Source organism: Toxorhynchites rutilus, chromosome 1 (assembly GCF_029784135.1).
Source record: "Toxorhynchites rutilus septentrionalis strain SRP chromosome 1, ASM2978413v1, whole genome shotgun sequence".
NCBI lineage: Eukaryota > Metazoa > Arthropoda > Insecta > Diptera > Culicidae > Toxorhynchites > Toxorhynchites rutilus.
Genome location: NC_073744.1, coordinates 121870760 through 121898035, shown reverse-complemented (window position 1 = coordinate 121898035; position 27276 = coordinate 121870760). Strand labels below are relative to the sequence as shown.

Below are 27276 nucleotides of genomic sequence, written 5' to 3'. Positions count from 1 at the left end.
CTTTTTGTGTGTGATTGAATCGAGAGAAGGTGTGGTTTACGATGGCAATTTGGAAGGCAAACTAGAGGGGAATGAACTCTCTGAGCTCGGAACTTTCGGCGACTGAGCAATAATCGATTGCGGGCGCATACAATATTGGATACGGAAATATCCTACTGATGTGGAAGAATAATCTTCTGAAGCTATCCTGTTAATTGCGATTGATTGAAAAACCACAAAACCAAATGTATTTGGTCACAGTGTTACATGGATAGAAAACATTCAATTAAACTCTTTCACATGAATATATTTTGAAAATTCCCAAAGGAACTGGCAGATTATTTTCAGTAACGATTAGATATTTCCACATTTTCCTCGATACTGGAAGCCCACCAGTGGTTAATGCCAACTCGATAACCACCTGTTAATAGCACTTGATTGGAACATATTTGGTCACAGTGTAACATGGATAGAAAACATTCAATTAAACTCTTTCACATGAATATATTTTGAATATTCCCAGAGGAACTGGCAGATTATTTTCAGTAACGATTAGTTATTTCCACATTTTCCTCGATACTGGAAGCCCACCATTGGTTAATGCCAACTCGATAACCACCTGTTAATAGCACTTGATTGAAACATATTTGGTCACAGTGTAACATGGATAGAAAACATTCAATTAAACTCTTTCACATGAATATATTTTGAAAATTCCCAAAGGAACTGGCAGATTATTTTCAGTAACGATTAGATATTTCCACATTTTCCTCGATACTGGAAGCCCACCAGTGGTTAATGCCAACTCGATAACCACCTGTTAATAGCACTTGATTGAAACATATTTGGTCACAGTGTTACATGGATAGAAAACATTCAATTAAACTCTTTCACATGAATATATTTTGAAAATTCCCAAAGGAACTGGCAGATTATTTTAAGTAACGATTAGATATTTCCACATTTTCCTCGATACTAGAAGCCCACCAGTGGTTAATGCCAACTCGATAACCACCTGTTAATTGCACTTGATTGAAACATATTTGATCACAGTGTTACATGGATAGAAAACATTCAATTAAACTCTTTCACATGAATATATTTTGAAAATTCCCAAAGGAACTGGCAGATTATTTTCCAGCAATGATTAGATCTTTCCGGAACTTTCTCGATGCTGAATGGCATCCTAACGGAAAGAGTTCTGCGCGTGTATGTGTCGATCCTTCGCCGTCCACCTCCTCCAGCACGTTGGGCAACGATGTTGTCTTGTCGATGTCCTCACGAAAAATGAATGTGTCTCACCACCAGAATATCGCTTAAGTATGCTTTTTGTGTGTGATTGAACCGAGAGAAGGTGTGGTTTACGATGGCAATTTGGAAGGCAAACTAGAGGGGAATGAACTCTCTGAGCTGGGAACTTTCGGCGACTGAGCAATAATCGATTGCGGGCGCATACAATATTGGATACGGAAATATCCTACTGATGGGGAAGAATAATCTTCTGAAGCTATCCTGTTAATTGCGATTGATTGAAAAGCCACAAAACCAAATGTATTTGGTCACAGTGTTACATGGATACAAAACATTCAATTAAACTCTTTCACATGAATATATTTTGAAAATTCCCAAAGGAACTGGCAGATTATTTTCAGTAACGATTAGATATTTCCACATTTTCCTCGATACTGGAAGCCTACCATTGGTTAATGCCAACTCGATAACCATCTGTTAATAGCACATGATTGAAACATATTTGGTCACAGTGTAACATGGATAGAAAACATTCAATCAAACTCTTTCACATGAATATATTTTGAAAATTCCCAAAGGAACTGGCAGATTATTTTCAGTAACGATTAGATATTTCCACATTTTCCTCGATACTGGAAGCCCACCAGTGGTTAATGCCAACTCGATAACCACCTGTTAATAGCACTTGATTGAAACATATTTGGTCACAGTGTAACATGGATAGAAAACATTCAATTAAACTCTTTCACATGAATATATTTTGAAAATTCCCAAAGGAACTGGCAGATTATTTTAAGTAACGATTAGATATTTCCACATTTTCCTCGATACTGGAAGCCCACCAGTGGTTAATGCCAACTCGATAACAACCTGTTAATTGCACTTGATTGAAACATATTTGGTCACAGTGTAACATGGATAGAAAACATTCAATTAAACTCTTTCACATGAATATATTTTGAAAATTCCCAGAGGAACTGGCAGATTATTCTCAGTAACGATTAGATATTTCCACATTTTCCTCGATACTGGAAGCCCACCAGTGGTTAATGCCAACTCGATAACCACCTGTTAATAGCCGCGCGTGTATGTGTGTGTAGCAATGTCTTCCCAGGGAACCGTTTGTGGCATCACTCTCCTCCTGATAGATTCCCTTCTGGCCTATGGTGCACAAACAGGCTCTTGGTGACACCGTTCATCCGCGCTTTCATGATAAATAAAGAGCTTCACCGCAACAGCTACAACATGCTCCAATCGCTGTTCAATTAGAACTGAGTGGATTTCCGAGCGCCGCTCGCTTATATACCGATTGGTGATTTCAATAGCCTGTTTTGAAAGCAATTTTAAGACTATTGAAACAAGTTTTTGGATCAAAAAGTAACAAGTATATAACGCGTAGACATTTTATCTTTCGAATGAAGTGTTTATCATACCATTTCGTTCAGTTGTTTAGGAGCTATTAACGCTCAAAATCTCGGTCTCCGGCGTAACGCTTTCGTTTTCGAAACTTTGATTTTACACCCCGGTATAGAAATGAAAGACGTAGTCCTACGTCAAAAATCGTACAGAAATATTATATCCCTGAGGTGACGTCATTTTTTCCCCCAGTTGGGTGTGAACCACTGCGTCCATTATTTTGAACTATTGTGGTATACCCCTTTTTATACTACACTTCAAGCTTATCTACTACTTATTGATGAAGAAGTAGACTGAAAGCTATAGCGTGATAGGTGCCAATCAGGAATAATCTGTTTGATAAAATTTATAATCCTGATCGGCGACGCAGACCAAATTTCCTTGGGCTCCAGAATAGCTTTATCAAGGTGTTGAAGTTTGCGTCTAGTGAGAACTCCGCAGTTACAGAGCAAATGTTCCGAGGTTTCGCTTTCGGCATTACAAAAGCGACAAATATCATCTTGGGCTAAACCTATGTTCATAAGATGGTATTTACTCGGACAGTGTCCTGTTATAAGACCAGTGAATGTGCCTCAGTCTTTTTTATTAAGGCTTAGCAGCTGTTGAGCTCGGCGTAATAAATTTTTTCGCCTGCTTAAGTTATGCAGCCATCCAATTGGCTGTCACTTCCCGGTCTTCCCATTTTTTCAGCTCGCTTTTCAACACACAGTCGGAGAGTCCACAGAATGGTTCTGGACCAGTGAATGGTGAGTTTGAGCCGTTTCTGGCAAGTTCATCTGTTCGCTCGTTGCCCTCTATACCGCAATGGCTAGGAATCCAGTACAATTGTACCGATCTTATCTGACTTAATTGCTGTAAAAGGGAAATGCATTCCCAGACAATTTTTGAAGAGCACTTGAAGGCATTTAGAGCTTTAAGTGCTGCTTGACTGTCAGAGAATATGCAGATGTTAGCATGTCTATACTTTCTTTTCAGGCAGACATTTAGACATTCTATTATTGCAGCTATTTCTGTCTGAAAAACTGTTGGCCAGTTTCCCATAGCCACAGAGATTTTTGTTCTGGGACCATACGCTCCAGCACCTGTTCTGATTCCCATTTTCGACCCATCAGTGAGGAACATGATTGAACCATTACGAACGTTGGGGTCACCTTCATCTCATACTGAGCGAGAATGTTCGATCACTCTATATGGAATGTCATAATTGGTCCTAGGTTCCATCCATTCATTGTTCATCTCTGAGGCTGGGTAAGAAATTCAGGATGCTTAAGTGACCAGTTTTGTCCCCGTCTAGTATTTTTTCCATCTTTTAAGCTTTAGAGCGCTTTTTTTAGCCTCTAGCTGAACATATTGGTTCAAAGGTACCAGGTGAAGGATAGCCTCCAATGCCTTTGAGGGTGTACTTCGCATTGCTCCAGTAATTGCAACGCATACTAGTCGTTGGAGTTTGTTTAGCTATTTTGTAGCTACAGTCTCCTTAGTCTTTGGCCACCATACAAGTGAGGCATAGGTTATCCTAGGCCGCACAATTGCAGTGTAAACCCACGTAACCATTTTTGATTTAAGGCTCCATGTTCTTCCTATCATTTTAGAGCATGCCAATAGAGCTGAGTTGGCCTTGCTGATTATTTAATCTAAGTGCGCGTTCCAGTTTAATTTAGCATCTAAGATTACACCTAGATATTTCACTGAAGCGCTGCTTTTTATTTCCTCTCCCCCAAGATGTAAAGACTGCAGATGCAGTTTTTTTTGGTGAACGGAATAATTGTTGTTTTTGAGGGATTTATGCTCAGACCATCTGTGATACACCAAGATTGTGTAAAGTTTAAGGCCATCTGCATTCGATAACACGTCGTCAAACGTGCCTCGTACCATTATGACTAGATCATCGGCAAAGCCCACAACTTCGAATCCTTTTACCTCTAAACTTATCAGAAGGTCGTCAACAACAGGTGACCAAAGGAGGAGTGATAAAACCCCTACTTGGGCAACCTTTCGTTGCAATCACATATGTCGACGTCATACTTTTGACTGTAACTTTCCACCGAAATCAAATATCGAAAAATCCTTTTAGGACAATTAGGATCTAAGAGCATAAGCTTCCCAAAAATGCAGGAAAACAAAAGATCGATTTTTCGACTTTCCAGATTGGGGCCCCCCCCTTAAGCAACATATGCATTGGTGGTTTTCCGTCAACACGCGTCGGGAAGTGTGTCGTACGTATCGTTTTGAGTACTAGTTGCGTGTAATTTTGGGATCCCTGCTCCCTCAGACGCCACTTCCATTCGAACCATTCATTCTAGCGTTGCTCCTACCCGCGCTCTTACCACCACCATTTTCATCTCTCCGAATTCCCAATCTACGACAAAAATTACGTCCAAACAACTGATGCTGTCGTAGACGAATAAACAAAATACATGCTTCATAGTCGTGTACTATCGTTAATAGATCAAACAGAAGGGGCTATCAGAGAAAATAGACGTCGACAGCCTTCGAAATACTGTCATGAGGCAGTACTTTTGGTACGCCTGATCACGTCCACCACTCGCATTCTAATTGTATAATAGTACTTAATCGAGATTTCTCTACCAAATCGATGTGTATGTATCAGTACAAGTCAGAAAATCGTTTCTCCTAACAACGAAAAATACAGACTAGAACGGAAATCGAACCAAAAATAATTGATGCAATTTCATGCGACAGTGGTAGTGTGAGTAGCGAAAAAGAGCGTGATATTTCGGGTTTCAACATTTTTTGAATACCATGCAAGAAACAAGAAGGATAAACTAAAATGAAAAATATGTTGTTCAAAATGTTCAAATCCTTCATAACTAGCTGTTTTTCTTAATTTTCATTTGTACTACACGAGTTACATGTCATGCCTTGAAATGATTGATACGCAAAGCCAATGACTTTAACAGCCATTAGCGCGGCTCATTTATGATTAAATTGCCTATGTCAAACCAAACCAACGATAAATTATGATTTATTGTAATTAAGCTTTCCGCGAACCGAACCGCCCGATATAATTGCACGAAACGATCCAAATATGAACGTTTTCTCCGGGTCGGTGGATCAAGTGCAAGGCTGCTAGGGCCGTCAGCTCATTAACTGCTCGACATTACCATTGCCGACACGTCTTTACACGTTGCCTCCAGAAATGGTCAGAACATAACATTTACCCACCGCATAAACTCCCCATTCCAATCACATAAATCCATATTCACTCACGTCTGCGTTTGAACGAGTTACCATTTCAATTTTGCAGCCAATGAAGAAATATGCAACGGTGTGCGATCGTGTGTGCCTCTCCAGCGAATGCGATAATCGTAAAATAATATCATTTATCTGACGGCATTCGACGGCTCGATTACGATTTGATTGTTCGGATGCTGCTTGATGCTGGAGAAGGAATGTAACTTTACGACGCGCTTCATTCAGGAACAGTCACACTTCATATGATGGTGCCCCTTGGCAGGCGTCCATTGAAAGTTTATTGTTATATCTGAAAACAATAATCAACTCTACCATTGGTCCCCACCCAGTAGCACTCGGGAAAACGTCCAAATAATCGATGGCCTGTTGTCTCATATGTGACGATAATAATTTCCAACGGTCAAATTTATTACTGAAATCACGTAATTACAGTGAAACACACTTTGGCGATCGACATCGCGTTTTCTCGTATTTGGTATGACAAAAAAAAGTTTGCCTACAAATAGGAAGCTTGGCCACAGCAAATCTGATTCCCTATCGGTATTCCATAAACTCAATCCACTCGAATCAAGCCACCGATAAATTTGTGTGCGATTTGGTGTTTGTTTTTGTGTTCTCTCCCTCGAATCCACTGGAGAAGAAGTAAAAGGGATTAATTTGACCCACTTTAGCGTGTTGGGACGAGGCAAGTTTTTCGTTTGGCCTCTTTCAGGAAGCTTTAATATTATGTTTTATTTTACGACTTTCGGTGTACGCGCTCAGGATTTTTCCGATGATAATAACCGAGCGGCAGTTTCCAGTTCGTAAATTTTCTAATTTTTGAAGACTCAAAAGGGCATTGCTTTAGCGCAATTTTACTGCTCACTCGGTCGTGATCCAATGACCAATTTCGATTTTGCCTTCTCTTGCTAAGCATAATTTAATTGGCATAATGCGGCCAGAATCTTAAAATGGGTTTTCAAATCAATTATTTCGAAATATTTCAGGATAAACGGTGAAACTTGTAAAGAACACTAATCCCATTGCTCCACAATTGATTGAAAAATATCATGGGTTGAATTCTTATCGAACATGAATTTAAAACCGCTACATCTACTTCAGCGTATCCTTCAAGTATATTGACCTAAATCGTGCCCGTTCGGATACTTGCGAATCCGTTATTTAATATTGTTGTTTGCTTCAGAGCTATGAACTCAGATCAAACACCTCATACATTATTCTGGAGAGACATCATCGGAAGACGGGATCGCCATAAATCATATAAGTCGAACCCAATCGTACGGGTGGATCAATCCTCTCGTGTTTCATCGTAAGAACTTCCAATCGCTGAACGACTTCTCCGAGACATCAATTAATCATATAATTTATTAGTTGAAACTAAGCTTCTCTTCCGCATCCTCTCAGGGTATTTATCCACACTCATAGCGAATTCATGCGAGAAGAAAGTTGTTTCATCGACATCCGCAATGATTGACACCGGCGTCGAGTGCTGCCAACGCCATCTTTTATCTCACTTCTTATGATGCTGAAATCAGCATTCCACGAACAGAATGTTCGGACTGAATTAGAGCAGATGAAATTCGTGACTCGGATCAGATTACCTTGCTTTCAACACTCGGAGTTAATTGGGCATTTCGTTTAGAATTATTTTTGATGTATCGTGTATCGAAGGCAAATAAACGCAGACAGCATTAGTTAGGAAAAAATTGTTATGTCCAATGGTCCTAACAGTCGTCATGTATAAGGGAGAGTAGAATTGTTGGAGCGAAAGCTAGCCCATTCCAGCGTGACGTGACAATGTTTTGACTCACTAATAAAGTGTTTTTTTCTCGTTTTCATGTATAAATCGCACTATGTCCGGAAAATAAACGAAGTCAAAGTAAAATTGAGAAAATTTCCTGAAAGAATCAACAGTTGTAGAATATTTTATAGTTGGATTCGCTTGTTGTCAGTCCAATACTTTCGTGACGTGATAATATCTTTTTGCGATATTCGACTGTTGAACATTAATGTGGTATTTTCTGTAATATTCAAGAACATACAAATGAACTCTGTTCTAAGATTTATCAACAAAATATGAACTTTGTATTCAGTTAAAAAAAAACTCGCAAGAACCATGCAAAAAACGCCATGCGTTTTGTGACGTGAAAACACGCTCTGTGCGAAACGTGCGAAAACCGAAGAACAAGCCTCGGTATTTTGTACCACATCACGCCGTGATCAAAACGGACAGCTAAACGACCAATCTACGAACAGTCTTCTTTTCTTCCTGTGTTTTCAAATCTGGTATTTCCCTAAACAATGTTTTACTGACTGGCCCTTCGATTCAGGCGACTTTCGTCAACATCGTCACATGGTTTCGGAAGCACGGATTCGTTGCGTCCGTGAACATCGCGAAAATTTTTAGGCAGATCCTCGTATGCGATCATCCCGAAGATCCACTGAAGATATTCCAACTTCTCACCGTAAGTTACGGCACCAGTTGTGCCCCGTTTCTGGCGATAAGGGTGCTGAAGAAGCTTGCTGACGATGAAGAGCGAAGCGTCTCTTACCGCCACCTGCAAACAGCTCATCACCACGCTTGCTACCGCTGGACTTCCACTACGGTAGTGGTCCTCCAACAGCCAGGCCGTTCTTGAAGCCATACCACCGGAACTTAGAGAGACCGAAACACTGCTTGATCTAAACTACGAAGCGTCTGTCACCACGTTAGGTTTGCGCTGGGAACCTGCTACTGACCTACTCTCATTCAAACAACCAAATGGAAAGATAGTTCTGTACTGAACAAACGAACGATACTGTCGCAAATAAACAGCTTGTTCGATCCGCTAGGTCTTATTGAACCAACTATCTCAAAGGCGAAGATCTTGCTCCAAGGCCTTGGGAAACTTCAGTTGGACTGCGATGCCGCTGTTTCGCCTGCAGTTGTCAGCGATTGGTAGGAGTTCCACAAAAATCTCTCCACTCTGGATCAGTTATGTATTCCTCGCCATGGACTTAAACCAGGATACGAGCGCCTGGAAATCCATAGCTTCAGCGATGCTTCCGAAACAGCCTACGGTGTCTGTTTATATCTCCGCTCAAATACTCCTTCTAGATCCAGCACAGTGCGTCTCCTGACGTCGAAGTCAAAGGTAGCTCCGATAGATACCAAAAACATCCCGCGTTTAGAGCTATGCGCCGCTCACCTCCTATCCAAACTTCTAGTCCAAGCCATGGAGAGTTTTGATATTCCAGCTACTGCGTACCTGTGGACTGACTCCACCATTGTGCTGAATTGACTGTCCGCAACACCGTCTACATGGAAGACGTTTGAGGCCAATCGTGTGGGTGAGGTTCAGCAGCTCACTGCTCATGCAGTCTGGAACCATGTTTCTTCTGAGGATAATCCAGCCGACCTCATTTCTTGGGGCGCGAACCTGCACGAACTCACAGAAAACCATCTATGGTGGTATGGAAATCCAGAAGTGTCTGAAGCACGCGAGATTGTCGTCCTGCCAGTCGTCGTAGTTTTCCGTTGCTCTAGCCTTCGTTCATTGCTTCGAATCGGTGCGCTCATTCGACGATTTGCCGAGAATTTCCGTCGTCACAAGAATCGCCCTGAGCCTGTCGTTGGCACTCTCACCGCAGTTGAAATCGACCAAACTCTGCTCGCCTTAGTTCACCGAGCTCAAATGCAGTACTTCGCAAAAGACATCCATCAGCTTTCCACCACTGCTCGAGTGGATCGTAAATCCAGACTACGATATCCTCATCCACAGCTCGTGGACGACCTAATCCGTGTTGGCGGCCGGCTACACAACGCCCGGATTCGAAGAAAAACACCACATCGTTTTAACCATGTTTATGTATATCTGGCAACCAAAGCAGATCATTTCGAGCTGGTCTCTGACCTCACCAGCGAAGTATTGATCGCCAGCAAAAAACAGTCTCCACAAAGCGTTGTCACGTCACAAAATCAATAAAGTGCATATGAATTTCATCGTATTGTAGCAAGCTATACACTATTTTTTATGTTAGTTATTATGCTGAATACTTCTCACATTCCTCTCCCATACCCTATTCATTCCTAGATCTCCCCTTCCCCTTCTAAAGGTCTATCCTATAGGAGAAGGTGGTCTATAGGAGAAGAAGGAAGCCCAACTTGCACATTCAAAAACTGTACTCAATTTCTGGACTATTTAATCAAAAACTACCACCGTAATCTCAAAGAATTGTATGCTATCTATTATTCTTTCAAGTAGTCAACAAGTTCTGCCATTTTTTCAGATTTTGTTTACTCCCTTACAGTGGCATCAAGTGAAGCTATCATAAAATGAAAAACGAGGGGTTAGTCAAAGATTTTGAGTGATTTTAATATTATTTTTTGTGCCAAAAATGGAAAAACTTGTTGATTACTTGAAAGAGTAACAGTCAACAAATAATTCTATAAAATTAGGGTAGTAGTTTTTGATAAAATAGTCCAAAAATTGAAGAAAGATTCTAAACCTCCCATGTGCCCACCTTTTTCATGTCTATCACTGTATTTCAGGAACGGTGCTTCTTACCGAATGTTCAGCAGTGTCAAATGAAAGGTGTCACAACGCTGACAATTTGATAATATGGTGACTTTTTTCCTGCTCTTTTCTTCCTAGCGTTTCAGCGCCATTTTGCGTTTTCATTGCTTCAAAAACAGAGAAATATTTTTTTTACCCTGTATGGAAAATGAGTTCAATGTTCTTTTAGTTTGCGAAACATTACAAAACAAGACAATTTCAATTGCTTCTGGGCTGTTTCATGCCAAACCGATGTACACTACAAGTCAGAAAAATAGGCGTGGAAGAACAAATACTAAAATTCGGTATTTTTTCATAATTTTTTGTTATTAAAAACATTACCTTAACAATTACAATAAGTTTACCTCAAAAATCATTGCACCGATTAAAACACCGAACATAGTTAGTAAAACAGGAAAAGGATGATGAGGCGAACCAGCCCAGGAGGCTGAAAACCTCTCAAATAAAGAATAAAGAAAAAGAATAAGGATGAACATTTCCAGTATCTTTTTTATTCTCATTACAAGTAATAAAAAGTCTATGGTCGATAGAATACGTGTGAGGTAACAATAAAATAAGTAAAAAAAATAAGTTAAAAGGTTTCATTGAGATTAAACATAATAAGAATACAAATAATGTACTAGAAGCTAGAAAAAGATTAGGCAAGTAGCAGTATGTAGCTATCACACCAATTCCTTCATCAATCTAGGGTATTGTTGATACTAAAAGAAATTCTATTAGTCAAATAATCTCAATTGACACCGATATTGAGGGGATGGCAAAAAATACATAGTCGACCATTTTTTGGCGGCAACCATTTTGAATTTATGTTGTTTATAATGTAGTGTGTTCTCAAAGTCCCATATTTGTGTGTTCAGGCATATTTTAGCGGTGACCAAATTGGAGTTTTCAAGATCATCGAATACGTACTTTTATAAAATAGAGGTGAAGGTGTGTTCTAAATTTCAGATCAATTAGTCCACATGAATGGGGCCAAATTTCTTTTAATATGGGACAACCCTACTGACATTTAAACATACATACAAAGAGGTCAGGCTGAACGAAACCATTGAAAAAAGTAATTGTTTATTCGGGGACTGCGGCCATGTTGGATTTGGATTTTTCATGATCTACAGTGTTCAACTAGTCGATCACTTTTATTTGATACATATATTGATGGGGTTCCGAAAAAATATATATGGTGCCATTTTATGGTGGAGGCCATTTTGGATTTTTCATAGATAGTAGAACACAATTATTTATGAAAAATCCAAAATCCATTTTATTGGTGGGGCTTTGAGAAAATATGTAATCCGCCATTTTATAGCGGCCGCCATCTTGGATTTTCATGGAATACGCAGTTTTATAATGGTGCAGAGATAAAACTGTGTTCCAAATTTCAGATCAATCGGTCAATTGGAAAGGAGTTAAATTTTCATACCAAGGTGTAAGTTCAAAATTTTGAAAACGAGAGCGTCACGCCGGAACAACAAGATATTGAGCGTTAACGAAAGTATATGACTTCATTCGGAAGATAAAATGTCTACGCATTATATGATATTATTTATTGAACCAAAATTTTTTTTCCAATGGCTTAAAAATTTATTTTACAAAACACAAAACTGTATTTTAGCTGGTGTCCGCTCGGAAATCCATTTAGTTGTGATTAGGAAGCGACGGGAAGATGGTTTTACTCGCTCGCTTAAACACTCTTCTCTCTCAATTTCATTTCTTTTCTGCAGTCGGACTTTTAGCGAAAAACATAGTGTGGATATAAATTCGATACAGATTGATTACAACACTGGCTGTGGATTTGACAGCGTAGAAATTTAAATGTTTGATATGGTATATTCCACCATATCAAAGAAACCATATTGTTTGACAAAATCAGATGGGGAGGGGGTATTATCTGTGCGGGGTATTTTCAAGTAGAAATCGATTCCTCATGAGAATGGTCTCGCTAGCTCTCCGAGCACTATGCTTTTCTCTCCTTATCTCATTTTTTTTCTGCAGCCGGACTGAATGAAGCGGCATTGTTTTTGTGAAGCAGTAGTTCTATTATCGAATGCTCACGAACGCCGCTATCGGCCGAAGATTCCAACTGTCGTGTCTTGGGGAGGGTGTATTTTTTGCGCTGGGTATTTCCGCGGAGGAATCGATGACCGTTAATAATTCTTTTCCAGCTAAACGGTGTAGTATGATAATCTCTTTATTCAAAAGATGAAATGTCTAAGAGCTACATGCTTGTCACTTATTGATTGCTAAGCCAACGGTAGTCCTACGTCCACCTTACGGTTATATCACAGATATAACCCACTTCTAGTAGTTTCAATAGGGTGTTCATTTCCATTTCCCCTTTTTCCAAAAATCAGGCGGCGCTCACTACCGGGGGAACGGATTTGAGTTTGCTATTGAAACTTTTGATTACTTTTTGTATGCATCTGTGGGTGCATGTGCGCGTACCTGTACAAGGGCGTTTACATTTGCGCGTTGAAGATGACGTTGACCATTGACGTTGATGTTGACGTTTTGTTGACGTTGGCGAAACCCAAGTATAAAAATGTTTGAACTTGAGTTCATCTGATAAACTAAAAAAGTGCTCTACTTTTGTGACGTGACAACGCTTCAAAATACCAGTTTTTCAAATGCTCATTTCTCATAAATTACAGAATGAAACCTAGGTCTACCCACTACTCTTAAAACAAGTAATTAATTATCCATTCAATGGTATATATACATTTAAGTTTGATGAGGCAATGCAAAGTAATGTCTGAAGAAACATAAAAATAGTGAAAACCTAAAATATTTTAAACAAATATCAAATCATACTAATCAACCTGTATGCATTTGTACAAACAACCTGGTAGAGCATTGGTATAAGATTCGTGCTGTTTCCTACTGAAATGAGCAATCAAATGGTAAATACAGATATATTTCATCACAAGATGGTGCGAAGTAATACTTTAGTAGTCGATATGAAATTTATCACCATCAATAAATTATTCTATTCAATCACCATCCGGCTGATCGATCACCCAATACCTTCGGGCTGTGTTACAATTGAAAAATACTATCCAACAGCACGAAGCGAAGGCATACAATGAGTTTCTTCATCGGCATGAAATAGAGTTCAACCGCTCAGTGAACCTATACCAGGAAACGCCCGAAGGAGTTATAATTCATCCGTTCCACCCTTCCACCAGCAATGGAACATTGCAATCAAACTCCAATTTACGATCGTGAAAATGATGATCAATGATCGAAGAACGCATCCAAGCCAAGGGTAGTTACAAAGGGCCTCCGGACATAGCAGCGCTAGCAAAAAAAAAAACTGTAAATCATGGTTGTTGCTTTAGTGGTGTTAAGAGCTTGAGAGTGAGAGAGAGCCAATGCAACGGGGGATAGTGATCAAAATGAGTGCAAATGAAACGTGTTTGGTGATCCGGGCTAGAACCGGAGCAAAACAGTGAAAGTCGGTCAGTATTCGGATAAAGTTCTGGCGAGGGCTTGATGGGAAGATGTCTTTCTCGTCGAACGACACGATGCGACCATTGGCTTTGCAACGGTCTCAATCGCTGCCGCAGCTTAATTCTCACGAGGATTCCGGAGTGGGGCTGAGTGCGAGTGGATCCTGCAGTGGTATCAACAACCTAGGCTATGAGTCTTCGGGTCATCGGCACCACAGACACCACCGACACTATCGACACGGGAATGAGGTGAAAATTCCCTATGGAACCAGACTGGTGGCCGATCTGAGACAGCTGATGACTCTGAGACAACACTATTATCCGGAAGGAGGGTGGGGCTGGCTGCTCACAGTGATCGGTTTTACGATCCACTGTATCTGCCACGGATTACATCTATCGGCTGGGGTATCGATGATGGAAATGGCGAAAATCTATCGGCAGGAACCACCGGCAGCAGGTAATTGATTGATTGATTTTTTTTCTATGGCAAGTTTCCAACATTTCGATTCTCTTTATGTAGTACGAAACGTCTAAGTCCTCGAAATATGCCTCAGTGCCAATATTTAGACTGTCTATTGGACTTAGGAGTTTGGTAATGGACCCACGTTTCATCCATTGTCACAAAACTCCGAAAGGAGTCCACTCGATTACGCTTCAACAGCGCCAAACCGGCTGTTGAATTATCAACGCGCCGCTATTTTTCGTCGACGGTCAGCAAACGCGGCACCCATCGCGCGGATAGCTTTTTCATGTCTAAAATGTCGTGCAGAATGTGTCTCACTCGTACTTTTGAAATGCCAAGGGCCTCAGCTAACTCGCGTAACTTCATTTTACGATCGTTCAAAAACAGTCGATGCACTTCTTTCACGATTCCTGGATTCGTAGCCTCTTTTGGCCTTCCAGAGCGACTTAAATCTGCGATGCTTGTACAGCCCATTTCAAATTAATTGAACCACCGATAAACTGTTGTTCTCGAAGGAGCAGAAGTGGAATAACATCGTCAACCACTGCATTGATTCTTCAGGAGTTTTTCCCATCAAAAACTATGTCCTCTTTTCCCATCTCCTATATGAATGCTCAAGTAGTGACACTTAAAGAACTGTAGTTTTTGAACAAATAAATGCAATGTCATGAAACTTCACACGTAAGCTAATGACAGATGAACCTCTCGAAATGAATCTTGTTCATTTTCTAGTGGCGTCATCTGTTAAAAAATCACGGGATTTTCAGCCCGACCATAATGACCATAAGACCTACAAAATTTTAGTCATATATATAGTCATATAGTCATAAATATATAATTGTTTCTTTAGAGTAATCCCTTGGTTTCACTATCACTTCATTTCAGAATTACATTTGAATTATTACATAGTAGAAAAAAAATCCATCCAAAATCCAAAATCCACTCATTATCGTTTGTGTTTGACGTTTGCTTATCGTGAGCACGTAGAATTTACTTGGTAAGTGTTTCGCAGTTGACTTTAAAATATAATCAAGTGTAATGTAATTTTCGTTATAAAAATTACAAAATAAAGTGTCCGAAATTTGAATTCAATCTGTCCGAAATTTGATTATATTATAAATGGTGTCCGAGATTTGATTCTTATTCGCTTGATTCGAAAAGCAAAAACGGATGCTCCGTCAGTGAAAAAGATAACAAGCGCGTAGTTAAGCAGTTTAGACGTGATCCGAGAAGTTCGGTCCGGGATGTCGCCAATAAGCTGAATTTGTCAAGTTCATTCGTCCAGCGGACCAAGCAGCGGGAGGGCCTGCGTACATACAAGGTTCAGAAGGCTCCTAACCGCGACGAAGGGCAAACATGGTGGGGAAGACGCGAGCCCGGAGGCTGTACACCGAAATGCTGACGAAGCCGCATTGCCTGGTAATGGACGACGAAACCTACGTCAAAGCGGACTTTTGTCAGCTGCCGGGCATGTTGTTCTTCTCCGCAGAGGACAAATTCAGCGTTCCGGAGGAGATTCGCAAGCAGAAACTATCCAAGTTTGTCAAAAAGTACATGGTGTGGCAAGCGATCTACTCTTGCGGAAAGCGGAGCGCCCCCTTCGTGATGACCGGCACGGTAAACGGGCAGGTTTACCTTAAGGAGTGCCTACAGAAACGCTTACTACCACTATTGAAGCAGTACGAGGGCCCGACCATCTTCTGGCCGGATCTCGCTTCGTGCCACTATTCAAAGGACGTGTTGGAGTGGTACGAAGCCAACGGGGTCACCTTCGTGCCAAAGGAAATGAACCCGCCCAACGCGCCGGAGCTTCGCCCAATAGAGAAATATTGGGCGATTATGAAGCAGGCCCTCCGGAAGAACCCAGAAGTTGTCAAATCGGAAGCGGACTTCAAGAGAAAATGGATTTCTGTTCAAAAAAAACTACAACCTGACGTTGTACAGAACCTTATGGACAGGGTAAAGAGGAAGGTGCGAGCATACGGGCTTGGGCTCAAAGTATGAATAAAAAGAAAATGCCAAAAGTTGTTTAATAGTTTTTATTTTACTGTCTAAAATTTTCAAAAGGATCGTTCTACTGGGCGAATTTCTACAGCGTTTTTTCCGTGATGCAATTTGATGTGACACACCCTTTAAGACCAGTTAACATGAAATTCATCATATACAGGGTGGCGTATAAGTCACGCAACGCTCTCTGAAGGAAAAAAATAACGATCGCGCTGCAACTATCGAGCGTGTTGGTTCCTAAGCAGTTCAGTTGTCGACTTTGTATCGTTTTTTATTCGAGAATTAAGATTTGGTATCGCGAGACATTTTTTTATAGGAAATTTTTTTTTGTGCAGATCGGTTGCGTTACTTATGCGCCACCCTGTACATTAGAGTGCCAATGAAAATGGCCATCTCGAATTTTCAAAGGGAACTTGATTAAAAATGTTGATTCCCACGAAAAACTACCCTATGCAAAATATCAGCTCAATCGGACTTCATTTAGGGTAACACGGGGTGAGTTGGACATATGGGGTGATTTGGACCACCCCATTATCTCAAAAAGTATGGCTCAACTTGGATTTTTTATAATGTCATCTTCTTTTATTGTTGAACCGTATATAACTAACGTAAAAAAACTTTGGTAAAATTCGACAGGTTGAAGGAAACGGTAGCATTAACACAGCAAGCACTTTTATTGTCAAAAAATGTGAGTTTTCCGATCGTGGTTTTAAGGTTTTTCCCGCAGATTAAACAAACTTTTCGTGTATTGTGCAGTAAAGTTCTGTTCTCCTACAGAAGAGGAGCAATTTGATGCAGCGAAACAGTAAGTTTGATAACAATAAATGAAATTAATTGCATTTTAATTTTTGGATGTTGTGTGGGGTGACATGGACATGTTTTTGTGGGGTGAATTGGTCCTACAGATTTGAGGCTTTTCTTTGGTCTAATTGATTCCAGATGCCACTAAATTACAAAAAGAGGATGGGCAGACAACGTTGGAAGAAGGAGGAGCTTGAAAGACCAACGCAGGTCATCAAGAACGGATTTTCTTTGACCAATCATCGACAGTGTTTGAAAATGCTCGAACAACAGTGAAAAGATCCATGCATAATTCGAGATGGTCCCAATCCTATTTTTCTGGTCTGAAATCTGGCCAAGACACCTGGTATCGATCCCAGAACACTGTTACTGATTGTAACATTATTTCTAAATACTTTAAATAAACATAAGAATGTTTTTTTCGATGATACACACACTGGACCAAATCACCCCACAGATGGTCCAAATCACCCTACATCAAATTTTAATGTCCAAAAATCGTCTCTTTCATTTTATGATATATTTGGTAGTTTGAAGCTTGATATAATGATTAAACATTATTGATTGAGAGAAAACAAGTGTAGCTCAGTATACAATGTGACATTTTTTATTTAGACCGTATTGGTTTGGAAATATTAGGCGATTTGCTTAGGTGGTCCAAATTCCCCCCTTTTCCCCTACTAGTGTCGCACAGCGGTCAAAGTTTGAGTTTTTTGAAAACCGAAAAATCGCCCAAAGGGGATTGAAGGAAATCGGTGTTTTCGAAAAAAAAATTATGCCAAATGTCTTCGAATTCCATGAAACGTCGAGATCTACTCTTAAAAACATGTTTTTGTCAAAAATCATCACTTTGGGACTTTGTCGATTTTTCGGAATACGAGGCAAAACGTATAGTTTGAAAATGAAAATCGTCATATCGAGTTTTCATACGGGACTCCCTGCGAAATGTTGATTTGCACGATAAAATACCCCCTGCAAAATGTTCGATCATACGGACTTCATTTTCTATTGTCACAGTTTGTTTTTCTGAAAATCGAAAAATCACCCAAAAGGAGAGTAAAGAAAAGCGGGAAATATTTTTTATGCCAAATGTCTTAGAATTACATGAAACGTCGAGATTTGCTGTTACCTAAAAAAAAATTTTTGTCAAAAATTGACTTTTCGGTAATTGGTCGTTTTTTTGTCTGAAAAGTCAATTTTTGCAAAATATTTTTTTTGAGATAACAGCAAATCTCGACGTTTCGTGCGATTCTAAGACATTTGGCATATTTTTTTTAACCCCGATTTTCTTTACTCTCCTTTTGGGTGATTTTTCGAAACTAAAATTTTAAAATTTTGAGATCTGCGACAAAAGTAAATGAAGTCCGTATGATTCATTTTATAAAACACACTGCTTCGGTGCGTCATATTTTTTCCGTGTAGTAATATTTACGGCTTGTAGTCGTTTTCAAATTAGATTGATAATAATATCTGATTCTCATCATAGCTCGTAGTCACTAATATTTATCATCGACTGTAATTCCAAATTATGCACGCATGCATGTGATCTGCTATCAGCACTTTCCGTTCGCATGCTGATAGGATGATTATAAAAAATAAAATTATCCGACCGAATTAGTTAAATTTACACCATATTTTCAATGTACAGATTACGATATTCCCCGTTCCCGTAATGAACATCAACGACTATGTGGTAACATAGCACATCGATTTATGCCGCAGGTTATTTATTGTTTGAAATAACACCTTCGCGAAACATTCATCAGCGCGCTCTTCCCGGTTAGTAGTCCACGATGAAAGCCATTGGTTATACCCTACGTTAAATTGCTGTCACCACCGAAAATGAACGGCCCATAGTGTTCCGATATGTTTGCAGAGAGAGGACAGCATGATTCGTTGTAATTAAAACGATTTGATAATAATCCATTGAAACTAAGCTAACGTTCAATCTGGGCCACGTAACCTCTCCCAATGGGCTGAGTGACTTATGCTTTTGAATATGCGGCATATCTCCAGGCAACCGTGAAAAGATCGTAATTTCTAGTGTCACATATAATGAGATCGAACTGTTTTATGGTACAGTTTTGCATTGATGTTGGCGTGGTAGCAGTTAATTTTAATCCACAACCAAACGGACTCGGCACGATATTCTGTGGTTTGAATCAACCACATAAAAATATGTGAATTTACAGCACTGGCAAGACGGAAGTGTGTTAAAATGTATGTGGCGTTAAAAGCACAGAAGCTAGCGAACGTGTAGGTTGATTGTCACGCTTTCGCATGGGTTGCAAAATTAAATATTAATTAAGTTTGATTAAGAGCAGATTTATTGCGTGCTACCGCGTTGCGGCAATAACCATTTATAATCCACGCGGTATGATTGTGATATGACAGTTTGCCGGAATCGGTTAAACCCACTCATTCCGATGAGAGCTGGGCCTTTCAATGGCAGAAAGAAATACTGACACCCTTCGCATGAATGATTTATGTTGCCACTACCTAACTCCTACCTAACTATCTAACTTCAAGGCATGACTTTCTCTAAATGACAGCCGGAACTGGAATGATTTTAAGAACGCACCCAAAATTAAATTCATCGTACCACGTACCAATCGTGTTCTAGTAGAGTTTGGATAATCCGACGCGATAATCAACTTAAAATGTAAAAGACTGATACCAAACATCCGAGTAAAACAAAAACAAACATCGGCTATTCAGTAGTCAGGCAAGTTGTCAAAACGGGAAAAAAATCTTATCGATATCGCTTTGCATCAATGCACTGCCGTTTGAACTCCTCAAACGGGTTATATCAACAAATCCAAATCGATTGACTCGGCTCCTCTAGCGGAATTTGCATTGGCAAAACGTGATAAATTTGCTTCCAATAAACCTGACATTCCACATCTTTATTAACGATCCGACGACGAGTTGGGTTCGGTCGGTGGTAAGCTAAGATGATGCGAAGCCCACGCTCATTTGAATACGTTATCCATTTAGGATAAAACAATCACTCAACTCAAAACATATGAGCAAGGATTATTCAAATTGGAATCAGCTCCAATCCCCCGATTGCTACTTAAGTGGACAACAATCGGCTCAGCATAGAATTTGCGCTCATATCAATCAACTGTCTCAATTATTAGTATTAGGAATAATTGGGATCTCTAGCAACAGATATCGCGAATAATTGTTGAATGTATTTAATATGGCTCCTAAATGCAAACTCTCGATTGCACGCAATAAGGCGGTAACATTAATTGCGATCTTTTTGTATGAGACGAATTTCATGCCAACTCGTCTTAGAATTAGGCAGCACCATCTCAGATAGTAGTGAAACGTTGTGGGTGTAAAGACATGGGTCATTTAAGCAACTTTGCAAACTTGAAATATTCTAAAAAGAATTAGACTACTTTTTGGGAAAAGACAATTTTTTTTCTTATTTTTTTACAAAAATTTATAATTTAAAAACTATGATACCTACAAAATTCTTGTCAAAGGATAAAATGTAGGAAATTGTTTGAATTTTCACAAAAAAAAACCAAACATTTTTTGGAAAAAAAATATCACTGACAAAAATTAAAATTGATTTTTCTCAAAAACTTATTCTTTTAAAATTCCCAAAAATATATATGAGAGGCTTAGAATGCAAGGGGTGTAAGTGACTTGATCGATTTCTCTTCGTCAATTTTTTCTTCAGTTAATAACTCAACTTCAAAAACGTTCCAATTTGAGTTTGCTATAGAATCCGATAGATGAGGCTCTGACCTGTCTTCCGCATTGTCAAATACAGCTGGGAATGTATTTGCAGCTAAGTTATGACCAAAAGAAAGAGTCGATGTAGAGAAATCGATGAAATCACTCACACCCCTTTCATTCTAAGCCCCTCATATATGAATAGCCCTTACAATTTCCAACAAGTCGTCGAAAAATGAAAAAGTTGTTGCTCGAACAACTCTTTCCATGTAAATGTGCCCATCGATGTATGGAAAACTTGTTGGAAATTTTGAGGGCTATTTATATCTATTTTTTTTATTTGAGTTTTTTCAACTTTTTTTCAGAAAATCTTAACTTAAAAACTATAAGATCTACAAAAAGTTAGTCAGAGAATGAAATGTAGGAAATTGTTTAGGTTTAATCAAAAATTATCAAAGAATTTATTGGAAAAAAAATTTCATTGTAAAAAAAATATTTTGGAAATTAAAATTAATTTTTCTCGGAAACATATACTTTTAAAATTCTGAAAAAATAGATATAAATAGCCCTCAAAATTTCCAACAAGTTTTCCATACATCGATGGGCACATTTACATGGAAAGAGTTGTTCGAACAACAACTTTTTCATTTTTGACGTAGGACTACGTCTAACCGGAAGATATAGGGGGTGAAATGGAAATCTAGGCACTGAACAAGTAGGAAAAAATGCAAGATTTGGAACGCTTATAACTCGAGCATTTCTCAATAGATCGCAAAGGTTTTTGCATCAATTGATAGGAAATATATCTACGCATCTATCATAACGAATAACATTTCATTTTTCTTGAGATAAATAATTGAATAATTGTGAAATATCAAGCGTGGTCAAAATGCACTATGTGCCCATTTTTGATTGGTCCATTTTGTGCTCCTCAAATCGTACCGACCAAAACGGGCAACCAGAGCAGCAGCGAAATAGAATGAAGCTCGATTGGAAAAGAAAAAGAAAAAAATGAACGAAACATTGGTCGCAGTCTCACACATGCGTAATTCTCGAGCCAGCCAGTCAGCTTTATAATCCCCGCTCCGCTGCCGTAACGATCATTCTCATTCAAACCGTACACCACATCGGTTCGCATCACAACACATCAACAAACCAACCCAAGCAGCCATGTCTGGACATGGTAAAGGAGGAAAAATGAAGGGAAAGGCAAAATCCCGCTCGAACCGTGTTTAGTTTCGGCCGCCGAAGTGATCGAGTTAGCTGGCAAAGCTGCTCGCGACGATAAGAAAACCCGCATTCGGAACAGAACACATTTGGTTCGGTGGACATCAAGACAACAGGCAGTTGCAGCGAGTGGCGAGTGGCAAACGCAATCGCAAAACGGCATCAGGTAGCAGAAGAAAAAAGTTTGTTCTTTATACAAACTGCTTTGGTGGCAAATCCAGAACAAGGCGGCATCGAGGGCATTCGAAATGGTTCTTTTCGAAACCACGAGTACTAAGTTGTCTAAATTGGAACCATTCCATAAAACAAGGCGCTTTTCAGGGCCATTAAACCTTCCAAAAAAGAGTTTACGAAATACAGTTCAATGCTTTCTAAAACATTATCTAAAATAAAAATAAAACACAAATTGATTTTTTCATAATTTGTTTGCCAGGATCTGATGAGTATGTGAATTTGGCAGTTGTTCTGAGCTTATTGATAGTTGGGGACTTTCCTGATTATTCAATTTTCACCAATTCTTAAATTGTTTCCAGATTGAAAGTACAGCAATTTACAATTAGTTCGACAGTTAGCTAATTGGACGGACATGTAATGCGACTTATTTAGTTGGACATTTTTGTAAACATAGAGATCCAAATTATGACCCCACATTGAAAGTCGACACTGTACCACTGTCATCGCAAATGTTCAATTACAGGTTAAAATCGCCTCCAATGCGACACTGAGTGGCGCTTTGACACGTCGCATTGAATGTGATTTACTGTACAACATGTCACAAAGCTGGATGGGATGAAATTTTCCAACTGTGAAAGCTGTGGCGAGTGGCAAACGCAATCGCTAAACAGAAAGGTTTAGCCGAACAAGATGGGGATATCGAGTGATAACAAAACAATAAACTCTTTAGATTGAAGATAATTTTGTGATCCTGAAAAGGACCCTTTTTAGCCTGCATGTGAATCCAACGAGCGAACAAATCGTAATGAATGTATTTTTTTGCCATCGCTCCCTTTTAACGCTCATTCGTTCGTCTCGTTGGACTCGCCCCTCTGGCTGAGTCTGCCGATTTGTCTCTATTCTGTGAGTGTGTACCGCTAGAGTATAAAACACGCGGACCCCAAAAAAATATCGTATTTTCTTTCAAACCGTAAACCCGTGTGGTTGTACGGCATCGGCATCGTGGACGTAACAAAGGAGGACAAGTTAAGGGAAAGGCAAAGTCTCACTCGAACCGTGCAGGTCTCTAGTTCCCTGTTGGTCGCATTCACTGATTGCTCCGCAAGGGTAACTAGGCCGAACGGATTGGTGCCGGAGCACCAGTATACCTAACAGCGATTATAGAGTTTCGGCCGTCGGAGTGCTCGAGTTGGCTTGCAAAGCTGCTCAAGACAATCAGAAAACCCGCATCAAGAACAGAGCAGCTTCGGTTCGGCGCTCATCAAGGCAACAATTAGTTTCAGTGAGTGGCAAAGTGTTTCTCCGGCACGTCGCATTAAATGTAATTTACTGAACAACATGTACAAGCTGGATAGGAAGAAATTTTCCAACTGTGAAAGCTGTGGCGAGTGGCAAACGCAATAGCTAAACAGGAAGGTTTAACCGAACAAGATGGGAATATCGAGTGATAACAAAAACACAACACCAAAGGTTCTTTTCAGAACCATCAACATGTTCATAAAGAGTAAACAGTAAACTAATCCATTTTTCAGGTAGATAGGTAGGTATTCACGTAGGAGAAGAAAATAAAACAATATATTTAAAATATATATTTAACAAAAGCTGTTCCCTTTGTATAGTCCTACGTCACTCCGGTTATGTCCCAGACATTACCCACCCGTCTTTTTGTCTTTGAAAAAATGGTATTAACGTTTAATTCGTAACATTCTTATGTACAAATTATCGCAATTTACATGCTTTGCTAACTTTACTCTATATAGAAACATGTCAAACGTGAGAATTTACACATAAAAATGTTACGAGCGCAAAATTATTTTTTTCAGGAGTCTTCATACAAAAATGACTTATATTCCAAAAACTATAAAAGATAGAAAGTTGATGTCTTCGACAAAAGTTTATATTTTAACAAGATCTAAAACTTTGTCTAATACACTATATCGCTATCTTGACTTTAAACAAAATTAGGGTTAGTTGTATTTTTTTCAAAGAAAACATGAAAAAGTTGTTGTTCGAAAAACTTTTTCCCTGTAAAAGTACCCACCTTCCGATGCATGGACGGCTTGTTGGGAATTTTTAAAAAATACGTTTTTGAGATAAATCAATTTTAATTGATTCTTTCAACAAAAACTTTTTTGTCAGCGAAATTTTTTTCCAAAAACATTTTTGGTATTTTTCTGTGAAAATTTGAATAATTTCCTACATTTCATCCTTTGACAAGAATTTTGTAGGTATGATACCTACCTAGTTTTTAAGTTTAAAAATTTTCGTAAAAAATTAAGAAAAATTGTTGGCTTTTTCCAAAAAGTAGTCTAATTATTTTTCGAATATTTTAAGTATGCAAAGTTGCTTAAATGACCCATGTCTTTACACCCACAACACTATCGGAGATGGTGCTGCCAACGGCCCGTCGAGTTGGCATGAAATTCGTCATGAAGAACTTGCTCTCTTGCTATCAACTTTCCTATGATTGATTCGAACGGCCGATTCAGTTAAAATAAATGCAAGAAGACAAATCGGTGGACAATTACATATTATTCGTAAATTTCTTCTAATCCATTGATCTTAGAGTTGTTGTTACGTTTGTGTTCTTCGTCCAAAGCAGTGGCTCCCAACCGGTCAGGACGAAAGGGTAGCCGTAAAGCCTGTTCAAGGAGGTCTTAATAAACTAACTACATATTCTTACTTACTTACTTACTTACTTACTTACTTACTTACTTACTTACTTACTTACTTACTTACTTACTTACTTACTTACTTACTTACTTACTTACTTACTTACTTACTTACTTACTTACTTACTTACTTACTTACTTACTTACTTACTTACTTACTTACTTACTTACTTACTTACTTACTTACTTACTTACTTACTTACTTACTTACTTACTTACTTACTTACTTACTTACTTACTTACTTACTTACTTACTTACTTACTTACTTACTTACTTTTACACAAACTTCACACAGGAGAATTTTTGTGATTATGTGTTTGTGATTTATTCAATAGAATGGATTGTATCTGTTTTTGAGGGTAGTTTGAAACATAGGAGCCGATCCTTTAGTTAGGTCCAGAAGTCTTTGAAGAAATAAGTCGATTAGTCATGTTACGACATGTTACGCTATTTGGCCGCTTATTTCTAATTACTGAAGCGCCTATAGTTATCGTTGCAAGAAACTAATTAAAACGTTTCGAATTGAAAGGATTGTTTAATTAGAGATAAATATTTCATCAGGATTGATGCACTCGTTGAAGAATTATCGAAGATAGAACGCAAGGGATGTGAAACAATTTTGCAAATTCACCGTTGAAATTTCAACGTGGTCAGGAGAAATTATCGCCGAGGATCTCATATTTCAAAAATCGACTGTAAATACCGTGCTCAGACGCTACCGGTAAACATTGATGTTAGATCCCTGTAGCAACTATGAATAAACTTTACTAGTAGAAATGTCTTCAGAAGATAATTTTGCCGTTCATTCGATCACATGAAGGTCCCGTGAAATTCTGGCCTGACTTAGACAGCCGCCATTACAGCCAGGATGTCTGTAGTTCAACAGAAAAGCAGAATTATTTTTCTTGTATTTTTTTTCTCAATGGAAAACCTGCAAAAATATATTTTCAGCGATTTTGTACTTTATTTCGTCATGGAAATTTTGTGCTGTAAGATTGTAAATGGGACAGGTTTTATAGGGTAGAGCTTACGAGGCAATTACGAGTATTGTCCTTCTCTGGTGCGTTTTCTGGATTGAACCACTGTTAAATTTACTATATTTCCGGCGATACATGACATGTAGGTGAAAATTGGTCAACCCATGTATCGAGTTGTAGTGCACCCGTGGCCGAGTGGTTAGCGTCTCACATTATCATGCCGGGTGTTCGGGTTCGATTCTCGTTCTGGCCGGAGGATTTTTTGTCAACGAAGTTTCCTTCGACTTGCACTGCGATCACGCGTTTTCTAGAGCTTGCCCCCCAGAATACATTCAAGACATGTTATTTGGCTTAAGAAATCTCAACTAAGTATTAGGCTGTCAAAAAGTCCTGCGGTATTTCCGCGAGGTGTCGTTGTAAGCGCGTAGTTCTAGTTGTATTCATTGTATCGAGTCATACTATAGCTTGTTGGAAAGGTATTTTTGCGCGCTATAATATAGTCCTTGACAGTGTTTTGTTTGGTTAAGTCGTTCGTGAGTTATAGTGTCGCAAATATGGAGCAAAATAAAGAGAAAATCCGACATATTTTACAGTACTACTATGACAAAGGCAAAAATGCATCTCAAGCTGCCAATAAAATTTGTGCAGTTTATGGACCCTATACAGTTTCCATTTCCACCGCACAACGATGGTTTCAACGTTTTCGTTCTGGTGTAAAGGTCGTCGAAGATGCGCCACGCTCCGGAAGGCCTGTCGTCGAAAATTGCGACAAAATCGCTGAATTAGCCGAGAAAGACCGGCATAGTAGCAGCCGTAGCATCGGCCAAGAGCTGGAGATAAGTCATCAAACCGTTATTAACCATTTGAAGAAGCTTGGATTCACAAAGAAGCTCGATGTATGGGTGCCACACACGTTGACGCAAAAAAAACATCTTTGACCGTATCGACGCATGTGAATCGTTGCCGAATCGCAACAAAATCGACCCGTTTCTGATGCGGATGGTGACTGGCGATGAAAAGTGGGTCACTTACGACAACGTGAAGTGGTCGAAGTCCGCTGAAGCGGCTCAGACGGTGGCCAAGCCCTCATTAACGGCCAGGAAGGTTCTGCTGTGTGTTTGGTGGGATTGTCAAGGAATAATCTATTATGAGGGATATTCTATAACAGGGATATTATGAAGTTGGCATCTCGTTGGGAACAAGTCATCGAACAAAACGACGCATATTTGACTTAAAACAGATGATTGTAACTAATTTTATGAACAAATGAAAATTCAAAAAAAATACCGCAGGACTTTTTTGACAGCCTAATATTAATAAATGACGTTAATTAATCCATAGGTTGAGACGGCAAAAGTTTCACAGGGAACGTGAACGCCATTCAAGAGATGTATTGA

At 39.2% G+C, this 27276-nt stretch overlaps 1 protein-coding gene across 8 annotated transcripts in view; it reads left to right on the top strand.

Annotated features, from left to right (window-relative positions):
- The window catches only part of LOC129762280 (monocarboxylate transporter 12-like), a 660562-nt gene that overhangs the window by 520521 nt on the left and 112765 nt on the right, over window positions 1–27276 (top strand). Inside the window, exon 2 of one of the 8 annotated variants that reach the window (XM_055760409.1) lies at window positions 13601–14321. The exons of 6 other annotated variants lie outside the window; for them this stretch is intronic. In XM_055760409.1, the coding sequence (XP_055616384.1) occupies window positions 13916–14321 (406 nt within the window). In that variant the 5' untranslated portion in view covers window positions 13601–13915. Of the gene's footprint in view, window positions 1–13478; window positions 14322–27276 lie in introns of all 8 variants that reach the window. One more of the 8 variants, XM_055760408.1, reaches the window with a different exon arrangement.